The following is a 24,782-nucleotide window of genomic DNA, read 5'->3' as shown; positions in this document are numbered from 1 at the left end:
GGTCCTTGATATCGTTGACAAAGTTTCGCATTCTCCGTGGGCCGGTCAATAAACTTCCGAAAGCCACTCCAGCTGCTGGGTGGTCCGACTGGTGATTGCCGTTGAAGATTGGGCCGAAAAAATACGACCGCGGGATTTGGGGAGGTGTTACTTTGCGCAGCTTTCTCCATGTTCGAGAGACTTGGAAATCTATCCGTCGGCCGTGGTCCTGTAACTATACAAGCGTTTTAGAAAATCTTGAATTCACTTAAATATTCAGTATTTATTATCTTACACTTACCATTTTGCATCCTGAATCCTCCTTATTTATAGCTTACTCCGATTCACTAGTTTGATTTTTAAAACGAGCGGCTGAACTTTATTCGATTTTTCGGTTTTCTGTTCTTCTTGCAAGTCAATGCAAAATATCTTCTAAGTTTGAAGTTTTTGTTTCAAAAAATTATTCTTTTCAGTTTAAAACATTTTTCTTCGGTTGAAAGAAAATTTACTTTGTTTCTAAAGAAATATGCAATTGAACAAATTTCTTTTGAATCAAAGAATTTGTTTGAAATCAAAGTCCAAAGTTATTCAATTCAAAAAATTTATTCTTTTTTTCAAAAATTATTCTTTTCAATCAAAACTATAATTCATTGATTCAAAGAAAACAGGAGCTGGATTCAAAAAAATGAATGTTTTGAATCAAAGTCAGATTTAATTCGTTCCAAAATTCAAGTTTACTCTGCGTGAATACACGGAATTGTCCATATTGTGACAGGCAATCGTAATCATAGGCATGGTAGGCGAACAATTCGCTGTCAAAAAGTGCTCCGTATCCACCCCCCACCAATGAGAAACTTTTGGTACTCCTTGCCTACTGTTGCTCAATATGCAACCACCCGTAGCTGTATAGGCACGCTGGTTATTACTTTACAAAAGCGTTGCCAGTAATGATATTTCACAACGTCGCTAGTTGGCAAGGTTGCCGATCACCAGCGCGAAAACTTCGGATTTCAACTTCAATGACAATATAGACCTTCAGAAAGAATGGGAAATGCAGATTTCTGCTCGAGATTTCCTTTGGAAGAAGGAGTGTCTAAAAAGATTGACAATCAGTTTATCAAAAGTCTAAATTTTTCAAATGAATTTCCAATCGACTTTTCAATGGTGGCTGCTGAGACAAATAATGATAGAGCTTTGCAAAACATTAAACTGTATTTAAAAAATGGCTGGCCCGATAGAATTGATAAAGAACTGAAGGACTTATATTCTCAGCATCATGATTTAGAAGAAGTAGATGGCGTTTTGCTTTTTCAAGAAAGGGTTTTCATACCTGAAGTTCTTAAACAGAAAATTATCAAACTTTTACATTCTAACCATGTTGGTATTGTTAAGATGAAGCAATTGGCTAGAAAAAGTGTTTACTGGATTGGAATAAATAGAGACTTGGAAAGATTTGCGGAAAGTTGTGAAGTTTGTGCGAAAATGGCGGTAGTTCCTGGAAAAAATGAAACGTATAGCTGGATACCAACTGCTAGACCGTTTAGTAGAATTCACACAGATTTTTTTTATTTTGAAAGACAATATTTTCTTCTTATTATTGATAGCTTTTCTAAGTGGCTTGAAGTTTACTTAATGAATTTTGGAACAGACTCAAATAAAGTTTTAAAAAAGTTTACGGATTTTTTTGCGAGATTCGGGTTACCGGATGTAATTGTTTCTGATAATGGGCCACCTTATAATTCGCAACAGTTCATTTCTTTCATGGAAAGACAAGGAATAAAAGTGTATAAAAGCCCTCCTTATCATCCACAGAGTAGTGGACAGGCCGAAAGGCTAGTGAGAGTAGCCAAAGAAGTACTAAAAAAGTTTTGGTTGGATTCGGACATGAGGAATATGGATATACAAGATAGACTTGATTATTTTCTTTTTAATTACAGAAACAGTTGCCTATCAGAAGGGGAAGATTTCCCATCAGAACGAATATTTAGGTTCAAACCGAAAACGTTGTTGGATTTGACAAATCCTAAAAATGATTTTAAAAAACAACTTGTTCCGATTTCTGATAACAGAAGCAAAATAGTGGAACGGCCACAAAGAACTGAAGATGATTTTGGCTACACTAATTACGAGAAAGAAAAGTTAGATCCTATTTCTAATTTGAAAAGAGGAGACAAGGTTTTTTACAGAAATCCGAATGCTCGAGAGATTGAAAAATGGTTAAATGCAATTTTTATTAAGAGACTTTCTTACAATGTTTTCCAGATCGCTCTGGGGGCACATGTGATCTCGGCTCACAGGGGGCAGATCAAAAAGGCGCAAAATGAACATAGGCGCAATGCGGCGCTTCAATTTCCGAATCCTTCATCGACGGACAGTCAAAGCGGAAAGAATTCACAGAAAAGACGTCGAGAGGATTCAGATGAGGAAGTCTTCTATGGGTTTTCTCCTTCTCAGCAGCGACCCTCTACATCAAGAGCAACGGTTCAATCCAACGGGAGCGACGTTTCTCTGGGCCCTAACGTGTCATCATCGGAGCCTAAGGCCATCAGGAGATCTGAAAGAAGAAGAAAATTGTTGAAAGCTAATGACTTTGTTTACTTCTAAAGGCAGTTTTAAATAATTTATGATTATTAGTTAAGAGTAAGGTGAAATGAATTGAAATTTATAAAGTTTATTCTAAAAGAGGGAGAATTGTTAGTATTAAGACAAATTCGATGGTTGCAAACTGAGCGTGAAGATCATCAGCTGTTATGGCTCAACATAAACAGCCAGTCTAGAAAAACCAGAAAAGGTTTCGTGTGATCTGGAGAATAAAGATTCTGTCTCTTTGGATTCAGACCTCAAACTAATCAGAAGTGTTTTAAGTTAACATATAGAGAAAACTACCTAAACTTACACTTCCACTCCTCCGGTAGCAGTTCTATGTCCCAGATCCGGACTATCAACCGGTGTAGGCAATCGGCCAACTTTTCCGGGCCCATTTTGATGAGTTCAGCTGCGATGCCATCCTTCCCAGCCGACTTGTTTCTATTCAGCTGGCGAATGGCTTCCTTAACTTCACTCATCGTTGGGAGTGGCTCTTCTACGTCGTTGGCTACGCCGGCGATGTACCTTCCCCCACCGTCTTGATCTCCTGCATGTGCGCCGTTCAGGTGTTCATCGAAGTGCTGCTTCTACCTTTTGATCACCTCACGATTGTCCGTCAGGATGCCTCCGTCCTTATCCCGGCACATTTCGGCTTGCGGCACGAAGCCTTTGTGGCATGCGTTGAGTTTCTAATAGAACTTTCGTGTTTCTTGGGAACGATGCAGCTGCTCCAGCTCCTCGAGCTCCTCCTCCTCCAGGCGGCGCTTTTTCTCCTGGAAAATTCGGACTCGCTGCCTCTTCCGCTGTCGGTGATTTTCCACATTTCGACGGGTGCCTCTTTGCACTACTGCCGCCCGCGCGGCATTCTCTTCGCCCATCACCCTCCTACACTCCTCGTCGAACCAGTGGTACCGTCGAGTTCGCTCCACATAACCGATGACGTTCTCCGCAGCACTGTTGATGGCTGTCTTGATGGTATCCCAACAGTCCTCGAGAGGGGCTTCGTCAAGCTCGTCCTCTGCCGGAAGAGCTGCTTCGACCGATTGCCCGTAGTCTGCCGCGACCTCAGGTTGCTTCATTCGTGCGATATTTAACCGAGGCGGGCGCCGGTTTCGTGTGTTGTACACTACGGAGAGTTTTGGGTGCATCTCCATCATCATCAGATAATGGTCTGACTCGATGTTGGCGCCTCGACAGGATCTGACGTCGATGATGTCCGAGAGGTGCCGGCTGTCAATCAAAACGTGGTCGATCTGTGATTCCGTTTGGTACGGTGAGCTCCAGGTGTACTTGTGTGGGAGGCGGTGCTGGAAAAAGGTACTACGTACGGCCATTCGTTTGGAGGCGGCGAAATCAATAAGTCTGAGGCCGTTTTCGTTGGTCAGCTGGTGCGCACTGAACCTTCCAATTGTCGGTTTAAATTCCTCCTCCTGGCCGACCTGAGCTATAAAATCCCCGATGACGATCTTGATATCATGTTTTGGGCAACGGTCGTATTCACGCTCCAGCTGCGCGTAAAATTCGTCTTTGTCGTCACCGGTTCTTCCGAGGTGGGGGCTGTGCACGTTGATGATGCTGATGTTGAAGAACCAGTTTGACATGCCTGGCATACACAGTACTCTTTACATAGTGTCAAATAATTTTAACTCTTCATTACATTTAAAAAAAATCTACTATGGCTGAACAATAGTAACGGATAATTAATCAAAAAGTGTAATTATTTTCCCACTTTTAAACATTTTCCGTGGTTGCGATTAAATAAATTTGAAAATTTCTTGATGGACTTTACAACTTTTAAATTTAGCTGTGTATATCAACCCAACAAACATTGGGTTGAATAAAATTTCTTCTACAGTGTTGCAAAATTTTGGGTTATGGTTAATACTCACATGTGTTCGCCAGGCTTATATATTCACTCGTCCTGTACCTTTAATATGTGTCTTCGATGATGTTGTTCCTTGGATCTCCTGATTGCGACATTTCTGCCGACTGCAATTATTGTCATCTCGACTCCAACTGTCGCTTTTATGATTTGTTCATACGTACACATTTTGGTTAGTATCAAATCACTCCAAAATTCTTTTCTACGACAGCTTTGCACTACACAATAACAACGTAACGGAAACGTATTCGGAAAACTGAAGAGTCTTTCTGAGGTACGGATAATTTATCTGCAAATTTTTAACTTAATCAAACAACGAATAATTATGCTATAACTGGTTATTAATCATACTTATAGAGAAGTAACATACTACTTCCAGAGTTTAATGACTCCGTCACGACTGCTGGACACTACAAACGTCTGCTTGGCCGTTCTACACATCAGCATATCGCTTATCACATCATGATGACCGGGGGCCGGCATTTCCGGTCCCGATCGTGGAACATCTTCGGGGTTTGTTCGTGTACCTCGATCGGGTACCCCTGAATTCGCTCCACCTATGCCACCTCCGCCAATACCAACTCCGCCGCCACTGTTGTTTTGGTAATGAATTTCCGACACTACCCGTGTTCCGTCAATGAGCCGAGATCTAAAAATAAGGACAGGAAATTATCGCAGAACTAACGAAGGAAAGTTTCCGAACTAACTCGTAGCATATGTTGGATGTTGTAAGATAATCTCTAGGCGCTGATACGACCAGCGAACAGTTTTCCACGTTGATTGGATCCCAGTAGCGTATGCGTTGATCGGTTCCTCCGGTGAGAAGAAATCCTCCCCCGTCTACTACTCCAGGTAGCAGCGCACATACGGAATGTGATGAAACGTTGGAGTTTGAAAGAGGCGGACTGGAGCTGGCCCAGAAAGCCTGTTGTCGATGACCCGTTTCAATATTCCACACGTAAACCTCGTTGTTCCCTTGTGAAGCTGATATGAGCCAGGAAGGTTCGGTAGGGTGTGGTGCAACCCGGCGTATGCGGGAATCATGTGGGTGTTTGATTTCCGCAATCGGTAGTCTGAAGCGGAGATCCCAGCAAATATGACGACCACTGCTGGTACCGACCGTTAGCCAGGAACTGGTAGGATCCACACAGAATGAAGTGATGACCCCTTTACGTAGATCGCTTTCCAGGCGCCAAGCGTGTCCAGGCATCCGTATGTCCCAGCCGACAAGGCCTCCGTAAAGTGTAGCATAAACGATAACACTCTGGGCCCCTTGATCTAGTGGCTGCATTTCGACGACCGGTCCGTCGTCTTGAGGATCACCAGGAGCTCGATCTATTCGTGCGTTTGAGTCAAGATGCCTTGCTTGCTGCAGTGCCATCTTGCTGGAGTTTGTATCAATCTTTAGAAGCAATAAAGCTCCGTCTTTACCGGCAATAGCGAGCGATTGACCCGCATCGCAAGCAGCTATTGCGTGTAGTGGAGTATTTGCGTGGTAGGATTGTCGAGATCGATTAATTGACTGTTGACCATCCAGTTTGTTGCAATCCCATAGTCTGACCGTGCCATCGATAGATGCGCTAGCAAAAAGTGATCCGTACGGTTTCAGGGTCGTCATTCGACTCACCGCAGCTTTGTGTTCATGCAAATGGGCAACAATTGTGCCGTTCATCTTCCACCCACTCGGAAGGGGCGAACTCGATATTGTTGGATCGCGCAAATCTTTGTTCACAGCGTAGGAAGCATATCGGCTTTTCATTTTACTCATAAGCGATTCCAATTCCAAACGACATTCGGCCGATTTTTCCTGCATTGCGGTGCGTTCCGGCATGCTATATTCGACCAAGCTGGACGTGGGCGTTGATTGAGGGGGAGGCGCCAAGTTACCCGCGGTCATAACCGAGCTTACCGATTCATTCGACGGTGACGTTGGTGATGGTGAGTGAGAATCGATGGCCGTAAACATGTGCTGCCATTCGACTGGGCCACAGTCCGATTCAGATTTGCGTTGTTTAATTTTTCCGCCACCGATGTCCATTTTGTTGAGCTGCTCGCATAACACCACTTCACGTACGATGTCCCGTTTATCCAGCGATATGCGCCCGTTTCCATGTGGCACCCGAGCTTCTGCTAGTTTGTAGCGATGCAGTTTGATTAAGTGGGCGCTCATGGAGAGTAGCTGAGCTTCAATCAGATCCGTTAGACCCTCATTTGCGAGCCGTCGAAAGAGCTGTAAATTTTAAAGTTGTAGCATTACGCCAAAATTATAAATCTTACAATACTTACATTTTTCATCTGAGTCGTCACCTCACCATATTGAGGAATAAACCCTTCGCTGCAGCGACTACGAGCCACCTTTCGCTCCCGTAGCACTTCAATTAGTCGATTTATATCCGGACACTTGATTACGGCATCATAGATATTCCGAGGAATGGGCGGAAGTAAACAGTCCATGAGCAGTTCCGGTTTTTCGACCTGGATGAGAGGAGCCTTCAGATGGTTCGCTATCGATGGCATTATCTTGCACTGAACATCGAGAGCGCTCAGCACCCTAGCGGAAGTCGAAATTAGTCCACAAATTTCGTGACGTATCCAAAGATTGGGGTGATTAAGATAGCAAGCACATTCGGCAATGAATTCAATGATACCTGGCTTCTGGATGAGTCCCAGCTCGATAAGAGCCGTCGTAGCGCGGATGGCCTTGGCAATGACAAACTCTTCCGGATCACTCAGTCCTTGTTGAAGCAGGGGAATGAGCATCGGTGAACAGTGCCATCCTACGAAAGCCGCCACACCGGTGATGCAATCGAAGAACGAACCGCGCAGATTTCGGTCCTCTTTATCGTTGAGAAATGTTATCATGTGCGATAGGATAACATCGTTTGCCTTCTGCCGACCGAAAAATACGCACAGCTTTGTAATACCTGATTCCATCAGCATTTGTTTCACAATCGGTTGTGAATCTGTCAGAAGGGAAAGAACAGTTTGATGAAGCATTTCATGCAGAGCACTAAGTTCCGTTTCGTAGTGCGGTGGTGGATGATTTTCCGAGCTACAGCTGAATTGAGATTGTTCCAGGAATCCAACGGCAGTTTCGGCAAGGGATGCAATGTTCTTAGCGTAAGCTACCCGTACCATTGTCGAATTATCGGTTGCCAACGGAGCGAGCGCCGGTAGAATGTAATCCGGAAATACGTTGGCATCACTTCGTTGCAGATTCTTTACCAAACCCAAACATTGTGTTAGAGTATTGAGAGCACACACTCGAACACGTGGCGTAGAATCTTGAGCCAGGTGTAGGATGTATGGTAGAATCCTGTCCAGAATAGTTTCGGACGTTGTGTTTTGCGCTAATTTTTGCAGAATTTCCAAAGACGCCAGCTTTGAGCTGCAAAATTTCAACCCTCTGAAACAGGAGGACACAACAGCGGTGATCAAAATTAATCCATCATTGTCGCTTTGTTGTTCCATTTGTTCATATTCACTTTCAGTCACCGGTTTTGAGTTATCTTCCCTTTCGGTAACGATTTTGATGATTTGATCAATGTCGGAATGCAAGCGGGATATTTTCTCATCAGCCGGAACGACCGGAATTGTTGAGAACATTTGTAAGTAAGATTGCAAGAAGGAATAGAAATACTCGGGAAACAGCTTTCCACGTTCTTGGTCGAGATAAATTTCTGCTGATTTCCGCTCTTTCGGATTGATGCTCAGCATCGACTGCAGTAGGCTTTTCAATCGTTCGTCTTCTATGCAATCCAGGTGTTTATTCACCAGGTCCACCTCCCCACGTCTATAGGTTAACAGCTGGGAAAACTCAAACGGGGCAGTTCCTTCGGTCCACAATTCCAACAAGGCACAGCCAGCTGAAAATATGTCCATCTCCGGTTGTAGATTACCGGTATAACATGGACCCTCAGCTACGAGTGGGCCATCCGGTTTCTGCGGTAGTGATTCAACCGTGGCCGATTTGACGAAGCGTTCCGGCGCTATATAACATGTACGACGACGGCTGGTGTCGAAAAAGAAGCTGTAATCAGCTGGATTATCCTCCGGTAGGTAAGTCGGTTTGAAAGAAGCGAAATCGGAGAGCAGAATCCAGTTCCATGACGTTATCATGATGTTTTCTAACTTTATATCCCCGTGGTATATTTTCTGTTTGTGACATTGGTGCAAGGCGCACAAAATTTGGAATGTGATCCATTTTTTCTCTATCAACGTGAGAAATGGACGAGTTGATACTCGATCGTACAAGCTGTGCTTTACAAATTCACGAATTATCAGACATGCTCGCTCCGTGATCTGAAATTTGAAAAATCTCAACAAATCGCTCTCAAAACTTTGTTTCTATGAAATATATCCTTACCAACACACGCTGAAAGGGCAAACAATTCACCGCATTCGCCAGGTTCTTTTTTATGTACTCGATCTTGTCGATGTGTTGCTCCAATGGAAAGGAGGGATCATGTTTCACGAAAACCTTAACCACAACCGGACCGTCATCACTCCGGGCCCGAGCGACTTTTAGAAAACGGGTGCTTCCCATCCTATCGAATAAAATTTGATTTTAAGAAAACAGTTGTAATAGGTATCGGATTTTTCTCGAAAAAAATCAATTTTGTTACCCTGTTTCATATTGTAGATTCGATTCGTACGATCCCGTTAGATAGTGTTCGACGGGAAAAATCTGGGATGGGGCCACCCCAACCAGCTGGTTTCCCATGTTTTTCTTCACTCTTTGATGCGACAAGAGGTTTGTCAACAGCTGCCTTGATTTGTGAAACGATTTAAAACTGTTTTAATCCAAAAATTTAAAATAAGTGAAGAGAAGAATTTTTTTTTGCGTTTATGATAAAGAATTGTCACGATTGTTTTGATCATTGTTTTTCGGTCGCTCAGTGATGATGATGATTGCAAATATCGCAATCATTGACTTCAGAAGGCACTCACAAAAGGGTACACGCTTCTTTTTTTAAACTCTAAATTAAGTAGTTTTGGTTCAAAACAGCACTTCGGTGGCAGCCCTCAACTTTGAGCTCGACTGGGCAATCGCAAAACTAATACCGTGGCCCTTAAGGCGGCCGCACAATAGCGCGTCCGTCGTCGCGTCGCGTTGACAGTTGATTTTGGGGATGCCATTTTCCGTTTGAGTCACCACAATGGTGCGTCGCGTCAGTGAAGTCATTGTACTAAAACGCTTAACTTGTTCTAAACGGAGTCTCGTTTGAACTACGGTACGTTGCACATCGTGTGTGTGAGCTGAATCGAAATCTAATTTATTTTTCTTCTCTCCTTCCACACTCTATTGTCGAGCGGTGCAATGACCCACAACGATACACCAAGGTCATCGAAAAATGAAGTTCGAGTACGGAAATATCACGCCAATTATGCTGGGCCATATCTCGTTATGGCTGAAACAAATGTCGGGAATATATCTGCTGCAAAGATTGCTAAAAGTCTAGTGAAGAAATTTGGTGACGATTTTATTCGTGCTATGCCGGTTTCTAAAACCAAAATGAAAATTTTGATGCGATCGAGGGATGCTGCTAATGAAATAGCAGGCATCGGTACCTCAAATGAAGTGCGTTTTTTTATCCCCCAACGGCTGGTGGAGTGTCTGGGGGTAGCCTATATTGAGCCGGATATTTGCGATGAAGAATTGAAGTTTGCTAATGCTTACGATAAACGCAAGTCGAATCAATTTGATAACCCGGAGATAGTTCATGCTCGTCGTGTGCTTAGAAAATTGGCTGATGATAAAGAGGAAGCCCTGTTTACGGTGATTTTTACTTTCGCCGGGCAGAGTTTACCTACTCACATCGAGTTAAATAGAGTGCTTTATGCTGTTAAGCAATACATTTATCCTGTCCGCCAGTGTGGTAACTGCTGGCGCTTGGGACATGACAAAAAAGGATGCAAGAGTGCTAAACGCTGTAATCAATGCTTGGAGCAAGTGGGCGGCGAAGATCATGCGTGTGAAAATAGTGAGCCACAGTGCGTTAACTGTTTAGGCTCCCATCGGGCCAATGATCACAAGCTATGTCCGAAAATAATTCAAAAAAAGAAAACCGATAAAGAGCGGCGTGACACTTTTTCACAAGGACGTGTCGATTGGTTTTGTGGAACAAATTCTAATGATTCATCAAACACACTACCTGTCATCTCTCAACCAACAACAAACTCCACCGTGGCAGTAGCTTGCCAAACAAATAATGTTGACAAGAATGGATCTAATCCTTCCAGCAAACGTCGTTATAATGTCGATTCGGACGATGAGCTTCCCCAACTTGAAGTTAACATTTCTGACGGGGTTTGCGATTCGATCCGATCGACGATTGAATCTACTGAGGTCATCGATATCGTTGCAGATGCTCTGGAAGTTCCTGAGGAAGATATTGAAACTCGACAAAAAATCCAACAAATGGTTTTGGAGAGAATTTCGGATGTTGTTAGTGATAAAATGAAAGGCTATTTTGCTAATCTCAGATTATGAAAAAGACCACACCAAGCACTTTAACAACCACCGTTCCTCTGCAATGTCTACAATGGAATTGTAGAGGGATAAATAGTAAACGCTCATCCTTAATCCAGCTCATAAATACACACAATATCAATATTTCGCTTTTGAGTGAAACACATCTCGACAGTCACACAAACTTTAGTCTACCGCAGCACACCATGTTTCGTAAAGATCACAGACGAAACTCGATGGGCGTAGCCATCGCGATTCGTTCAGAACTAAATCCCGTAGCATTTCCTATTGCACTGTCAGCGGATATTCAAGCCGTTGCCTGCCAGATCAAATACATCTCCGGGTTGATCACCATTGTATCTGTGTACATACACCCGCAAGCCAACATATCGCAGACTCAGTTTGAAAATTTTTTATCAACCGTTCCGAAACCGTGCATCATTGGAGGAGACTTTAACGCAAAACATCACCTATGGGGAAGCGAGCATGGAAACATACGTGGAGACCGTCTTCATCAAGCCATCGAAACATCTCATCTCGTCATTCTCAACAACGGTCAGCCAACTAGGTTTGATGTAAACCGGTCGTGGGGCGCAATTGATATCACGCTGGTTTCTTCGAGCCTTAGTTTGTGCTTCGACTGGGAGGTTTTGGATTCACCAAATGGAAGCGATCATTTTCCGATAGTTTTTCATTCGAGTACTACATGCGCGATGAAATTCTACTCTGGAATCAATGTTCGGAAAATCGACTGGGAACGTTTTGCCGGAAGCCTCGAGGAATCATTCGTCGAAAATGGAGAACCGGATAGCTTTGATGTCTTCTTTGAACTGATTTGGCAAGCACTGCGCAGATCCTGCCCATCAGTAAACTCGAACCACACCCGCCGAATACCGCAACCCTATTGGGACGAAGAGCTAACAGAAGCGAAGAAAGCCACCAGAGTTGCTTTCCGCGCTTGGAAACGAGAGCTGTCAACCGAAGCTTACGAAGGGTACGCTAATACAGAACGAAGGTTCAGAAATTTGGTACGAGAGAAGAAGAGGAAAAGTTGGCAACATTTTTGTGATAGCTGTGATAGTTCTACGTCCCTCACAACCTTATGGAGGATGGCCAGAAGGTTTAAAGGGCGCGGAGAGCTATCAAAAAACATCAGAATTTCGGACAATTTGGCCAACGATGTTTTGGACAAGTTGGCTCCCTCATCTGCCAAAAATCCACCCCCGGTTTTTCTACAATGTTCTTGTTGCTCTCAAACTGGTTTTCCATTCTCAGTATCGGATATTCAAGCTGTTTTGAAAACCGGTAAAGATTCGGCTCCTGGTTTGGATGGTGTTCCATATTCCGTCATAAATCGTCTCCCATGGGCGGCGCTTAGTCAGTTGCGAAAAATCTATTGCCAAATTTTTGCTTCAGGAAAAATTCCGGAAAGCTGGAAAACCTATAAAATTGTACCGATTCCTAAAAATGGCCATGATCCGATTTCTCCTTCTGCTGTTCGTCCAATCGCGTTAGCTTCATGTTTTCGCAAAGTGTATGAACTCATAATCAAAGATCGACTAGAACATTTCATCGAAAACAACAACCTGTTCCCTTCAGCTATCAACGGTTTTAGGAAAGGACGAGGAACAATGGATGCGTTGTTTCCACTGATTAACGAAGCTTCCTTAGCTTTGAAAAGAAGAGAGCATGTGGTGATATGTAGCCTCGATATCAAAGCCGCCTACGACAACGTGGAAATTAATGTTCTGGTCCGCGAATTACGCTCATTAACAGTCCCTGAATGTCTAGTAAAAAGTATCTTCCATCTGTTTGAAGAAAGGAATTTGTGCATTTCGAGTGGATTAGATTCAATATCTAGGACAACGTGGAAAGGCCTTCCTCAGGGATCTCCACTAAGTCCGTTATGCTTTAATGTTGTGATCAGTGGATTGATCAACAGTGTCCCTCCTGATGTGATAACCGTAAATTACGCCGATGACACAACAATTGCTGTAAGAGGAACCTCACTGGAGCATAGTTGCGAATCTCTCCAAAGGGCAGTGGATATAGTTGTGGAAAATATTTTCGACCTTGGGTTAGAACTTTCGCCGACGAAATGTAAGTGCCTCCTGATCTCGACACAACAATGCGATAATCCTCCAGAAATAAACATCGGCGGTTGCACTTTGGAATACGTCAGATCCCTGAGGTTACTCGGCATGTACCTCACACGAAATCTGTCGTGGTCGTGTCATATTAGAGAGGTACAGAAACGTACAGCTCCGTATCTTAACTTTTTACGAAGCATATCGGGCCAGTTATGGGGTGCACATCCAGCAGCAATGTTAGTTATTTTTAAGTCATGTGTGAGATCAATATGGGAATACGGTTCCATATTTATGACGGAGTTAACACAAAAAGAAGCCATTATTTTGGATAGACTACAATGGGCAGGAATTCGAATCTGTTTGGGCTCCACAAAAACCACCCACACAGGTTCACTCGAAGTGATGGCTGGTATTATTCCGCTGCAACAAAGAAGAGAACTTGCGGTCATGCGTTTTGTAAATAAAAGAGCATCACTCCTTTCTTGGCATCGACAATATTCCAGACCGATCTTGGACGGTGGCTTAGTGGCTACGGGAATACACCGCGCAACAAGAATGCTAAACGAATTCATTCCACTTGAACAGCCTCTAAATAATCTCCCATGCTACATGTTCAACCGTGAAGTTGTAAGAACAAAAATATCCATTGATCTCACTGTTAAACGGTTATGTTTAGAACACCAGAACTCATCGGCAGCTGATTTGGTGTCAAACTATCTCTTGGAAGTGTATGCCAACGCGAAAATCTTGGCAACTGACGGGTCGAAAGATATACACGGCACAGGTTATGCTGTGGTAAATAACTTTGGAACACCTGCAGAAGGAATCAAACTCGACAGTAAAGCATCCGTTTATATGGCAGAGCTTCTGGCAATCAGGCATGCTGCGAAAATGATCGTAAGTCTTCCTGTTGCTCAGTATATTATTCTAACCGATAGTTTGAGTTGTCTCACGAGCCTGCAAAAAATCAACATCAATCAAAAATATCCCGTTGCTTGGTACGATGTAAAAGAATCCATTCTTGAAGGTCAAAGAATGGGGTACGAGATCCATCTGATATGGGTTCCGTCTCACAGAGGTATTCCAATGAACGAGTTGGCAGATCAAGAGGCGAAAAGTGCGTGCATCAATGGTGGTACAGCAGATTATATTTTAACATCATTCGACATCCAGTTTCCGATTCGGCGTACAACAATGCACAAATGGCAAGCAAAATGGAATTCAGGAACTAAAGGACGTTTCTGTCACAGCATCATCTCTAACGTTTCGCTCCAACCATGGTTTAGTAGCTTGGATCTCAACCGCAGACAAATTGTAATCCTTTCCAAATTAATATCAAATCATTCACGACTCCCTGCTCATCTCACTAGGAATGGTATCCTATTGGATGCAACGTGCAGTTGTGGCGAATCCATCGCAGATCCTGATCACATTATCTTCGCATGCAGCAGATTTGAAAATATTCGTAGACCTATTTGGCGAATTTTAATGAAAAAAGGAATTCCACCCGATATACATTTGATACTGAAAAAGAAAGACATTGAATTATATAAAACGATAGCTAATTTTGTAATTGAATGTGAATTAGACATGTAAGTAGAACAGTAATCAACACTTGGCCGGTTATGTAATAGAGGTAAAGCCAATAAAAAATTAAAAAAAAAAAAAAAAAAAAACTTGTTCTAAACGGCAGCGTTCTCCAGCTTCGACGTTTTGGTTTTGAAATAATTCAAAATGTTAGCGCGTCAAAAAGGTTTGAACTATTCCTTTTTAATGTTTTTCGTCAATGTTTGACACAAATGGAATCGAAAATCATATCATTGTCATTTTGTCTTCTAGATTATACAAATTTATTGAATAACGTCATTGAAATTTATTTTTAACATTCAAATACATTTGACATAATGATGAAATAATAAAGGATTAATTATAAATATGAGCTTGATTTTATGTTCCCGTTTTTCAAAAATAAAAATAAATTCAATGAAACATTTTGTGTTGGAGTTTGCCGAGATTTGCCTCAAAATTTCTCTGTCAGCCCTGTCAGTAGACGCTGTATTGTGGTGCGAAAATTGTAGAGTGCGTCGCGTCAGCGTTTTAGTACTCAACAACGGCGTTGACAGCTGACTCGACGCGACGTCCGACGCGGTATTGTGTGGCAGCCTTTATTCTGCGCCGCGAATGACGTGACAGTTGGCGAGTCACCCCACCGTCACTCGACTCTTGTCACCTTATTCCGGCAGTGGGTTTAAGTGAGGTGAGAGCAAGTGACAGATACTCATTCCGAGCTGAGTGACTGGATGAACCCATCTAGCAAAATGGCGAAATTTGCTCTGATTGGCCCTTATTCTGCGCCGCGCATGAGGTGACGATTGTCACCTCACCTCGAGTCACCGTGAGATTTGTCACCTTATTCCCGGAGTCGTTGTGGGTAAAGTGACAGAGGTTCACTCTAGGTGAGTGACCGAATGAACACATCTGTCAAAATGGTAGAATTTTGCTGGTGTTGTTTGGATTTTGCTCTCGCTTCGGATTTTCCGAAGTAAGTTTTTAGGATTTCGGGTTAGAATTTCGGTTCGAAAATGGCCATCATCGGATGGTACGGTTACAGCAAGCTGCTTGAGGAAGAAAAACGGACGATTTGTGCGACGTAAGTGCAAATTTCGTTCATCAAAGCTAAGTTCGGATCTGGGTCATATTGCCGGGGAAAAAAAATCAGATGCCGACGGCTGCTGCTCCAAAAACCCAGCGCACAAAAAGGCGGTGTTTGTTAAACATTTCCAAAGGTTTATCAGGTATGTAAAATAATTTGTGTTTTGTACCTGAAACTGTTCGATCATCCAAGAGAAGTTAAGTTTTTTTTTTCGTTTTCAGTAATGGCGAATGCTGCCGGTATATATATTTTCCTCAACTGAAGTTACCCCCGTGGCATGCCGGAAGTTGTTATCGCCTGCCAGATAGGAGATCATGGAATGCCGAGCATTTATCGAAACCAACGAAATAGCAGCAGCAGCATCAGATTCAAACGACAAATTTCGGTTACATAAACCTAAATCCGGTTTCTTTGCATAGCATATTATTAAAAAGTGAAAATAAAATTAAAAGTATTGTAATATTTGAATTCCAAAGTTTTCGTTATTTCATCGTTTTGACGGTTCGAAAAACAAACTTCAATTAAATCTGAATTTTGGATTTCATTAGAAGATCATACTTTCCATTCAGTATTCCAATCCAAATTACATATTTGAGATAGCAATGAAAAAGTTTCAATATATTTAAAAATCATATTTGCTAATAAATTTGCTTAATTTTATTTCCAAAACTATCATTCATTAGTATAATTAACCATTTAGAGCCTTACATTGTGATTTACATAAATTCTCGATTAAATTTCTATCTCGTCACCACCTGAAAAGGTACCGACAATTGTCACCTAAAATCGTCACCCGAATGTGACGATTCTCACCCACGGTGACTACGAGAATAGGGTAAGAACTCACAAAGTTCATCCGAAGTGACGTTCCTCACCTAAACCGACTGCTGGAATAGAGTGACTTGGGTGACTCTACTATCGTCACGTCACTCGAGGCGCAGAATAAGGGCCATTGTGTTGTGCCGGTGTTTACGGTTCGGTTTTTGAAAATTGAATTTTAAAATAACGAGTGAAAATTGTGCCCCGCCCTGGACAATTATCGAATTGTACGGTGTTAGCAAGCTGATCAATTAGAAAAAAAAGGACAAATTTGGCTACAAAAGTGGAAATTCCAGCCACAGAGAATTCCAGCCCAGCCCGGATTTCAGAAACAGCATCAAACTGGAGCAACAAAAATTCGAACAGCATGCAGGGGCAACTGCTGTCTCACAAATCGGTGCGCAAAAAAGCTTCCGAGTATCTGCGACAACCTTAGCAGCTATTTGAGGTTGGAAAAATAAGTTGCTTCTTTTAATCTCACCATTTCTAACTTTTGTCTACCTTTTTTAGGTTTCCTGAAATGAGAAAAAAAACAGGTTTGGACCATGGAAACAATCAGTCGTATCATCGGTGTTCAAGTTCGTCTTGCGCTTTTCGATGGAATCATTTCGTTCTTTATACGACGGAAGAAGATACCTCGAAACACCGGATATACCGGTGGTGACGACTAGAAAGACGATCTGTGGGATTTAAAACCGAATCTTTAATGAGACCGAAAATACCGATGTATGTATGTGAAGTGGGATGTAAGTGACGGCTTCCCCCCAGCGACGGGAATGTGTTCCGAAAAAGCGTAGGGTTAATAGTGGCACGTTATCCAAACAAACGGGAAAATGGTGCCCTATAATATCGGATTAATGGAACATGATTCGAATCTGATACAAATAAAGAACAAGTAAAATGATTCAATGTGTTTGTTCAATTAACTTAACCATAAGTCCATAAGTCGGTTTTATGGGGACACTTTTTAAGGAACTTGCTGAATGCAATCAATTAACTGTTATTGTTTATATCATAATCAATTTCATTAAACAAGAAAATTTTCAGATTTGAATTTTGATACAAAAATCAAGGCCCTAGCTGCAGATTCCAATTAGCTTTCCAGGTTCAGATTTTGGATCAAATTCAATCGAATTTGCATATTAATATTCCGATTGTAAAATGTAAAACCCAGAATTCGCTTTTGATTGCACTTTTTTATCTTTGCAATTTTAAATGCTTAAAATGAGGTTGAAAACTTTTCATACAAGCTTTTTTGTTCAGTGCTAAGGTTTCCGTATCCCTTTTATCATTTAAAATCTCTTTTGACATGAATTTTTGTTAAAATTTTTGCCTCGTCGGTACCTACATCCATACCGACAATCCTCACCTAAAATCGTCACCCGAATGCGACAATTCTCACCCACGGTGACTACGATAATAGGGTAAGAACTCACAAAGTTCATCCGAAGTGACGTTTCTCACCTAAACCGACTGCTGGAATAGAGTGACTTGGGTGACTCGACTATCGTCACGTCACTCGAGGCGCAGAATAAGGGCCCGTATTTTTTTTCACCTGGAGGCAAACCAGAGGCAACCTAGGTTCGCTCGAAAAACGGACGGAGTCGCCCTGAGAAGAAAGTCAGTTTTGCGAGAGGTTCACCAATAATCTCAACGTTGTTGTCAAAACGTTAAACAGCTGTTTTTGGCTGAAAGCAAAACAGATGAAATAATGAACGGGAAAATGATTATGGCCGCGATTTTGAACCTCTCAGCCAAGCAAAATCGTACTATATCCAGAGGTGCAAATGAACGTTCAGCGCAAACGTCGTCGAGAAAAAGTCGCAAGCTGATTATTTCTTGAAAAGGTTAAGATCAGCTACGACGCCTAACTTGTGGTTGGAAAAAATGAACGCATCGCAACGACGCTGTGGCACGATTGGTTCAAATGACTGCATCTCTTAAGTTCATTCCGATGCTTTGCGAACAGTTCGCCTACTGATTTTAAGGCGACGTCAACCGAAGGATCCGTTCGTTTGAATTCATCGGGGATAAGTTCAAACAACCTTATCGAGATAGGGTCGTTTGAACGTTCAATTGAATGTTCACTTTTGAACGTTCAATTGAATGTTCGTCTGATGCGTTCGGCAGCCTAAGGCAAGACGCCGAGCCGTGTTTGGATGGGATGGATTATTGATATGGTGCATTGCTTGCGTGTGATGTTCGGTCGTCGCTCGACGATAGAGGGTGTCGGGTGTCTTGTAGCGCGCGGACGACTTGGTAAAGAGAATGAGGCGCAGCTACAGTTTCATTTAACGGTGCAATTTTACTGAATAAAATGCAAACCGCCCAACTACGGTTGGGCTTGTAAGGCTTGTAAGAGATTTTTTATTCTTTTTCATTCCATGTTAGGTTCAGAACTAAAGCAAACCGTCAAGACCCGCGAAATTTAATTCAAATTTTCAGATATCAGATTCAGATTTCAGATTTTAGATTTAGATTCCAGATTCAGATTTCAGATTCAGATTTCAGATTCAGATTTCAGATTCAGATTTCAGATTCAGATTTCAGATTCAGATTTCAGATTCAGATTTTAGATTCAGATTTCAGATTCAGATTTCAGATTTTAGATTTAGATTCCAGATTCAGATTTCAGATTCAGATTTCAGATTCAGATTTCAGATTCAGATTTCAGATTCAGATTTCAGATTCAGATTTCAGATTCAGATTTCAGATTCAGATTTCAGATTCAGATTTCAGATTCAGATTTCAGATTCAGATTTCAGATTCAGATTTCAGATTCAGATTTTAGATTCAGATTTCAGATTCAGATTTCAGATTTTAGATTTAGATTCCAGATTCAGATTTCAGATTCAGATTTCAGATTCAGATTTCAGATTCAGATTTCAGATTCAGATTTCAGATTCAGATTTCAGATTCAGATTTCAGATTCAGATTTCAGATTCAGATTTCAGATTCAGATTTCAGATTCAGATTTTAGATTCAGATTTCAGATTCAGATTTCAGATTTTAGATTTAGATTCCAGATTCAGATTTCAGATTCAGATTTCAGATTCAGATTTCAGATTCAGATTTCAGATTCAGATTTCAGATTCAGATTTCAGATTCAGATTTCAGATTCAGATTTCAGATTCAGATTTCAGATTCAGATTTCAGATTCAGATTTCAGATTCAGATTTCAGATTCAGATTTCAGATTCAGATTTCAGATTCAGATTTCAGATTCAGATTTCAGATTCAGATTTCAGATTCAGATTTCAGATTCAAATTTCAGATTCAGATTTCAGATTCAGATTTCAGATTCAGATTTCAGATTCAGATTTCAGATTCAGATTTCAGATTCAGATTTCAGATTCAGATTTCAGATTCAGATTTCAGATTGGAAATGGACTTCCGCTCATTATGAGTTGATGTTTTACATATATGTATGAGTTTATGTTTAACATATATGAGTTAATGAGTTGATGATTAAATATATTGAGTCCCAAATTCATGGCGTACACCATTTGATTAAGACCCGAAATCAGAAATTTGGAATTCATTTATTGGGGTTAGAATAGAAAAAATGAAAAATTTGGTAATATTTTGTTCACCAGAACTATCACTAAATGTAATGAAATGATTAACTGTTGGTGGTAGATTTTCTAACATGATTTACTTTTCAAATGCCCATTAATTTCCATATTTTTTTCATCCCGATGGAATGAACACTTTAAATGGAAATGACGTTAGGGTTGGTGGCAAAGGGGTATAACTTATACCGTATAAGTAAATTACTTGGTAGCAAATGGGTCTGCACTTATACCCCTTTGGCTCCAAACAAAAAGTAATTTTCAGTAAGCAGGATTTTTTCAACAATATCAAAACATGAGAAAATAGCGAAATAAAATTGTGATTAAAACAGCATATGATGTTTGACAGTCGAAGATTTGTTCTAGATGGTTAACTCAATTTTTTCCATTTTGCACTTATACCCCTTTTGGCTCCAAGGGCCTCAAATATGAATCTAAAATCTTAACCCAAAATCTTAACCTTAATCCTAAAACTGAATGCTTAATATGAAACCTGAATCTGATATCTGAATCAGGATCTGAAATCTGAAATCTGAATCAAAATATGAATCTGAAATCTGAATCTGAAATCTGAATCTGAAATCTGAATCTGAAATCTGAATCTGAAATCTGAATCTGAAATCTGAATCTGAAATCTGAATCTGAAATCTGAATCTGAAATCTGAATCTGAAATCTGAATCTGAATCTGAAATCTGAATCTGAAATCTGAATCTGAAATCTGAATCTGAAATCTGAATCTGAAATCTGAATCTGAAATCTGAATCTGAAATCTGAATCTGAAATCTGAATCTGAAATCTGAATCTGAAATCTGAATCTGAAATCTGAATCTGAAATCTGAATCTGAAATCTGAATCTGAAATCTGAATCTGAAATCTGAATCTGAAATCTGAATCTGAAATCTGAATCTGAAATCTGAATCTGAAATCTGAATCTGAAATCTGAATCTGAAATCTGAATCTGAAATCTGAATCTGAAATCTGAATCTGAAATCTGAATCTGAAATCTGAATCTGAAATCTGAATCTGAAATCTGAATCTGAAATCTGAATCTGAAATCTGAATCTGAAATCTGAATCTGAAATCTGAATCTGAAATCTGAATCTGAAATCTGAATCTGAAATCTGAATCTGAAATCTGAATCTGAAATCTGAATCTGAAATCTGAATCTGAAATCTGAATCTGAAATCTGAATCTGAAATCTGAATCTGAAATCTGAATCTGAAATCTGAATCTGAAATCTGAATCTGAAATCTGAATCTGAAATCTGAATCTGAAATCTGAATCTGAAATCTGAATCTGAAATCTGAATCTGAAATCTGAATCTGAAATCTGAATCTGAAATCTGAATCTGAAATCTGAATCTGAAATCTGAATCTGAAATCTGAATCTGGAATCTAAATCTAAAATCTGAAATCTGAATCTGATATCTGAAAATTTGAATTAAATTTCGCGGGTCTTGACGGTTTGCTTCAGTTCTGAACCTAACATGGAATGAAAAAGAATAAACAATCTCTTACAAGCCTTACAAGCCCAACCGTAGTTGGGCGGTTTGCACCCGAATAGAAAAACATTGTGAAAAGACCATGAATTTCATTTTCACGCAACCATGAATTTTACAGTTGAAACTTTGCGAATCATGGTACATAAAACCTTGAATAAACTGTCAAATTCATAGTTTTGGACAGTGAAATTTATGGTTTTAGCAAAATTTACCATGAAAAAAGGGGGTTGTTAAGCAACTTAACAATGAAAAAATCGACTTTTTCCCATACATTTGGAAACTCAAAACGATAAAGTTAACGGTTATTACAGCTTCCACTTTTTTCAAAGAAACTGTGGAGTTCATTGTTTTCCCTTGAATTTCAATCGTTCAATAATCTTGAACATCAATTTTAATTCACAATTTATCATAATTCCAGGACCGTGAAATTCCATGGTAAAAATTATTGTTTTCAGTTATTTTTTCTTCTAAATTCATATTTACTATTGAATGAAATAAACAGGTTTCATTTGTTTGCTTCAATTTTTATTCAAATTTTTCGTCTTGTTTAAAAAAAAATCATCACTTTCCAGAAGCTATAAAAAACCATCTGCACTACGGAGCTTCTAAACTGTAACATTGGCGGCTCTTGTACCGCATCTTCTGCCCGATCCTGGGACAAGGCTGGATTCCTGCACATCATGAAGTACCAGACCACAAATCCGTTTGATATCGGTTTGCCTCGGACGTCTATCTTGTCCACGTCGCAGCCATTGTATACGGCCCACATCTAAAGTTGGCCATGGGGAACTTTGAATTTCCGTCAGCTTCTAGAATAAAAAAAATTTCGGTTTAGTTAGCCTACATATAAATGAATAAATAATAAAATTATTTACCAAGATCACCGAATTTAAAGCCATCATTTTCTGTTCAGATTCCGATCAGCTTGATTTCGACTTGGTCCGGATTCACTGATTCCGACCGCGAAAATTTAAATTTAAGTTAACTTCCTCCGAGAGAAAGTGACGTTTTTAGAGCGCCAAAATTTTCATTACACGAAAAAATGTAAATGTGTAAAAAAGCAAAAAATTACCAATTTTCGCGTGGTTCGGATTATCATTCAACCATGAAGAACACTGGTACAATAAAAATCACAAGAATTTCAATGTGATACCGTACGATGTTCGTGTTTTTGAAATATTTGCAACTTTGAAATATTTTGAATTAATGATATACTTCACGGTAACTTTAAAAATCATGGTATTTTCAAAATTTAAACCGGTTGATAAATATTTTGAAATCACTATGAATCACTGTTAAATTCAAAATCATTGTTACGATATATTATTACCATGGTCTTTGCTATTCGGGCATTTTATTCAGTAAAATTGCACCGTTAAATGAAACTGTAGCTGCGCCTCATTCTCTTTACCAAGTCGTCCGCGCGCTACAAGACACCCGACACCCTCTATCGTCGAGCGACGACCGAACATCACACGCAAGCAATGCACCATATCAATAATCCATCCCATCCAAACACGGCTCGGCGTCTTGCCTTAGGCTGCCGAACGCATCAGACGAACATTCAATTGAACGTTCAAAAGTGAACATTCAATTGAACGTTCAAACGACCCTATCTCGATAAGGTTGTTTGAACTTATCCCCGATGAATTCAAACGAACGGATCCTTCGGTTGACGTCGCCTTAAAATCAGTAGGCGAACTGTTCGCAAAGCATCGGAATGAACTTAAGAGATGCAGTCATTTGAACCAATCGTGCCACAGCGTCGTTGCGATGCGTTCATTTGCAATCAAAAGTCGGCGTGCTATGTTCGCAAGCCGACGCTTCCGAAGATAAAGTTAGTTTGATCTGGTCGGGAAAAAGTCGAACGCTGCATGCAAAATGATGCGATGCTTTGCACCTCTGACTATATCTACTGTCCAGTGCAATCCGGACACGAAAAAAGGCAATCCGGATGTGAAGAACCGAGTGAAGAAATCCAGAAGAGAGAACAAAACGACAGCTGCATGTAAACATTGCGCTCGTTCTCACGCACACCTACGTATGGAATAACTCGAAAACCGAAAGTCGAAACCGAAATAAAAAAAAAATACGCCATAAGTTCTGATAGATATGCTCAATACTAAGTTCGACAGCCGAATTCGAATTTATCCTTTTTATTCGAGGGTAGCTTATTTTCCGGGAATTAAAGGATGGTTAAAATTTGTTGTACCCGGATGTTGCTATTCCGGTACATCGCATTGCAATTACAGAACGGTGGAAAGTTTTGACACTCCCGGAAAACTTCCAGGTGTTACTTCCCACGGGAAGTAAATAACATCCGGAAGTTTCCGGACATTCCAAGCCGCTCACCATATGACGACAATGACGAACAGAATTTTACGCTGACATGGTGAACATTCCATTATGAAGTTCCTTCATAGTCTTACGGTAATTGTTCCGGAACGACAAAATTTGGGGACGTGTTCGTTGGTTGCTGTTTTGGTTCGAAGTTAGCAATTGCTAAGTATTTTCAGTCCAACAGAGAGAGTTCAAAGTTTTAGTTCATAAGGTCAAACTCAGCTCGCCGCCCTCGCCGAAGAAAAAAAGGATTGATTCAGAGTTCTCGGTTCGAACTCCGTTTTTACCATCGCAAGGAGGAAAAGGGTACTTAACTTTAAGTTCATAGAATCGAACTATGTTTTGAACATCGGTCATACTTAATTTTAGGTTAAAATAAAAGGAGCGTGTAGAAAATTGAGAATTTTTATTACCATGTTAAGGTCGCGCGGTATATAAAAAATTCGCCAATAACAGCTGCAAAAGTTGGTTTTGCAACAAGGCGATACCGATGAGGAATAGTTCAAAGATTAATTTTGGTCTGGTCTGAGAGTTTAAAACCTCTTAAAAATGTTTTAATTTTCACCGCGAAAAATGTTGTCATATTGGACACGAAAAAAAAAACATGGTCAAATTTACCGAGAAGTAGAGATATTATTTCATTTATCTTTCTCGGTAAGTTTTACTTTTTTTCATTCACTTATAGCAAAAAGGTAAAATTTACCTTTTTTTCTACTATCGTTAGTATTCCTGCCGTTGACTTGGATTGCCGTTGAAGATCCGGTCGAAGAGAATCAGACCGCTGGATTCGGGGTTTCGGTTTTCTATTTTTCTTGCAAGTTTTTCTTAAGGTTGAAGTTTTTAATTAAAGAAGTCATTCTTTTCAGTTAAATGCATTTTTTCTTTGGT

General features: G+C 40.6%; 1 protein-coding gene across 1 annotated transcript; it reads right to left on the bottom strand.

The window, feature by feature from the left end:
• Nucleotides 1-4,719: 4,719 nt before the first annotated feature.
• Nucleotides 4,720-9,330, bottom strand: LOC129738980 (phosphoinositide 3-kinase regulatory subunit 4). The gene is made up of 5 exons (XM_055730329.1): nucleotides 9,073-9,330; nucleotides 8,814-8,994; nucleotides 6,734-8,749; nucleotides 5,155-6,677; nucleotides 4,720-5,096 (listed from the first exon to the last, which is right to left on the bottom strand). Exons 1-5 carry the CDS (start codon nucleotides 9,168-9,170, stop codon nucleotides 4,817-4,819), a joined length of 4,098 nt encoding a protein of 1,365 aa, XP_055586304.1. The 5' UTR covers nucleotides 9,171-9,330; the 3' UTR covers nucleotides 4,720-4,816.
• Between the last annotated feature and the right edge of the window lie 15,452 nt (nucleotides 9,331-24,782).

This window comes from Uranotaenia lowii, chromosome 1 (assembly GCF_029784155.1).
Source record: "Uranotaenia lowii strain MFRU-FL chromosome 1, ASM2978415v1, whole genome shotgun sequence".
In the NCBI taxonomy this organism is placed as follows: domain Eukaryota; kingdom Metazoa; phylum Arthropoda; class Insecta; order Diptera; family Culicidae; genus Uranotaenia; species Uranotaenia lowii.
Note: the sequence above shows the minus strand (reverse complement) of the source record. Positions and strands in the feature narration are given on the sequence as shown.

Coding starts and splice junctions, on each gene's coding strand:
- LOC129738980 (XM_055730329.1), bottom strand. CDS start 9,170: ATGGGAAACCAGCTGGTTGGGGTGGCCCCATCCCAGATTTTTCCCGTC. Junction 8,750..8,813: donor TGCCCTTTCAGCGTGTGTTG/GTAAGGATATAT, acceptor TTCAAATTTCAG/ATCACGGAGCGAGCATGTCT. Junction 6,678..6,733: donor TGACGACTCAGATGAAAAAT/GTAAGTATTGTA, acceptor TAAAATTTACAG/CTCTTTCGACGGCTCGCAAA.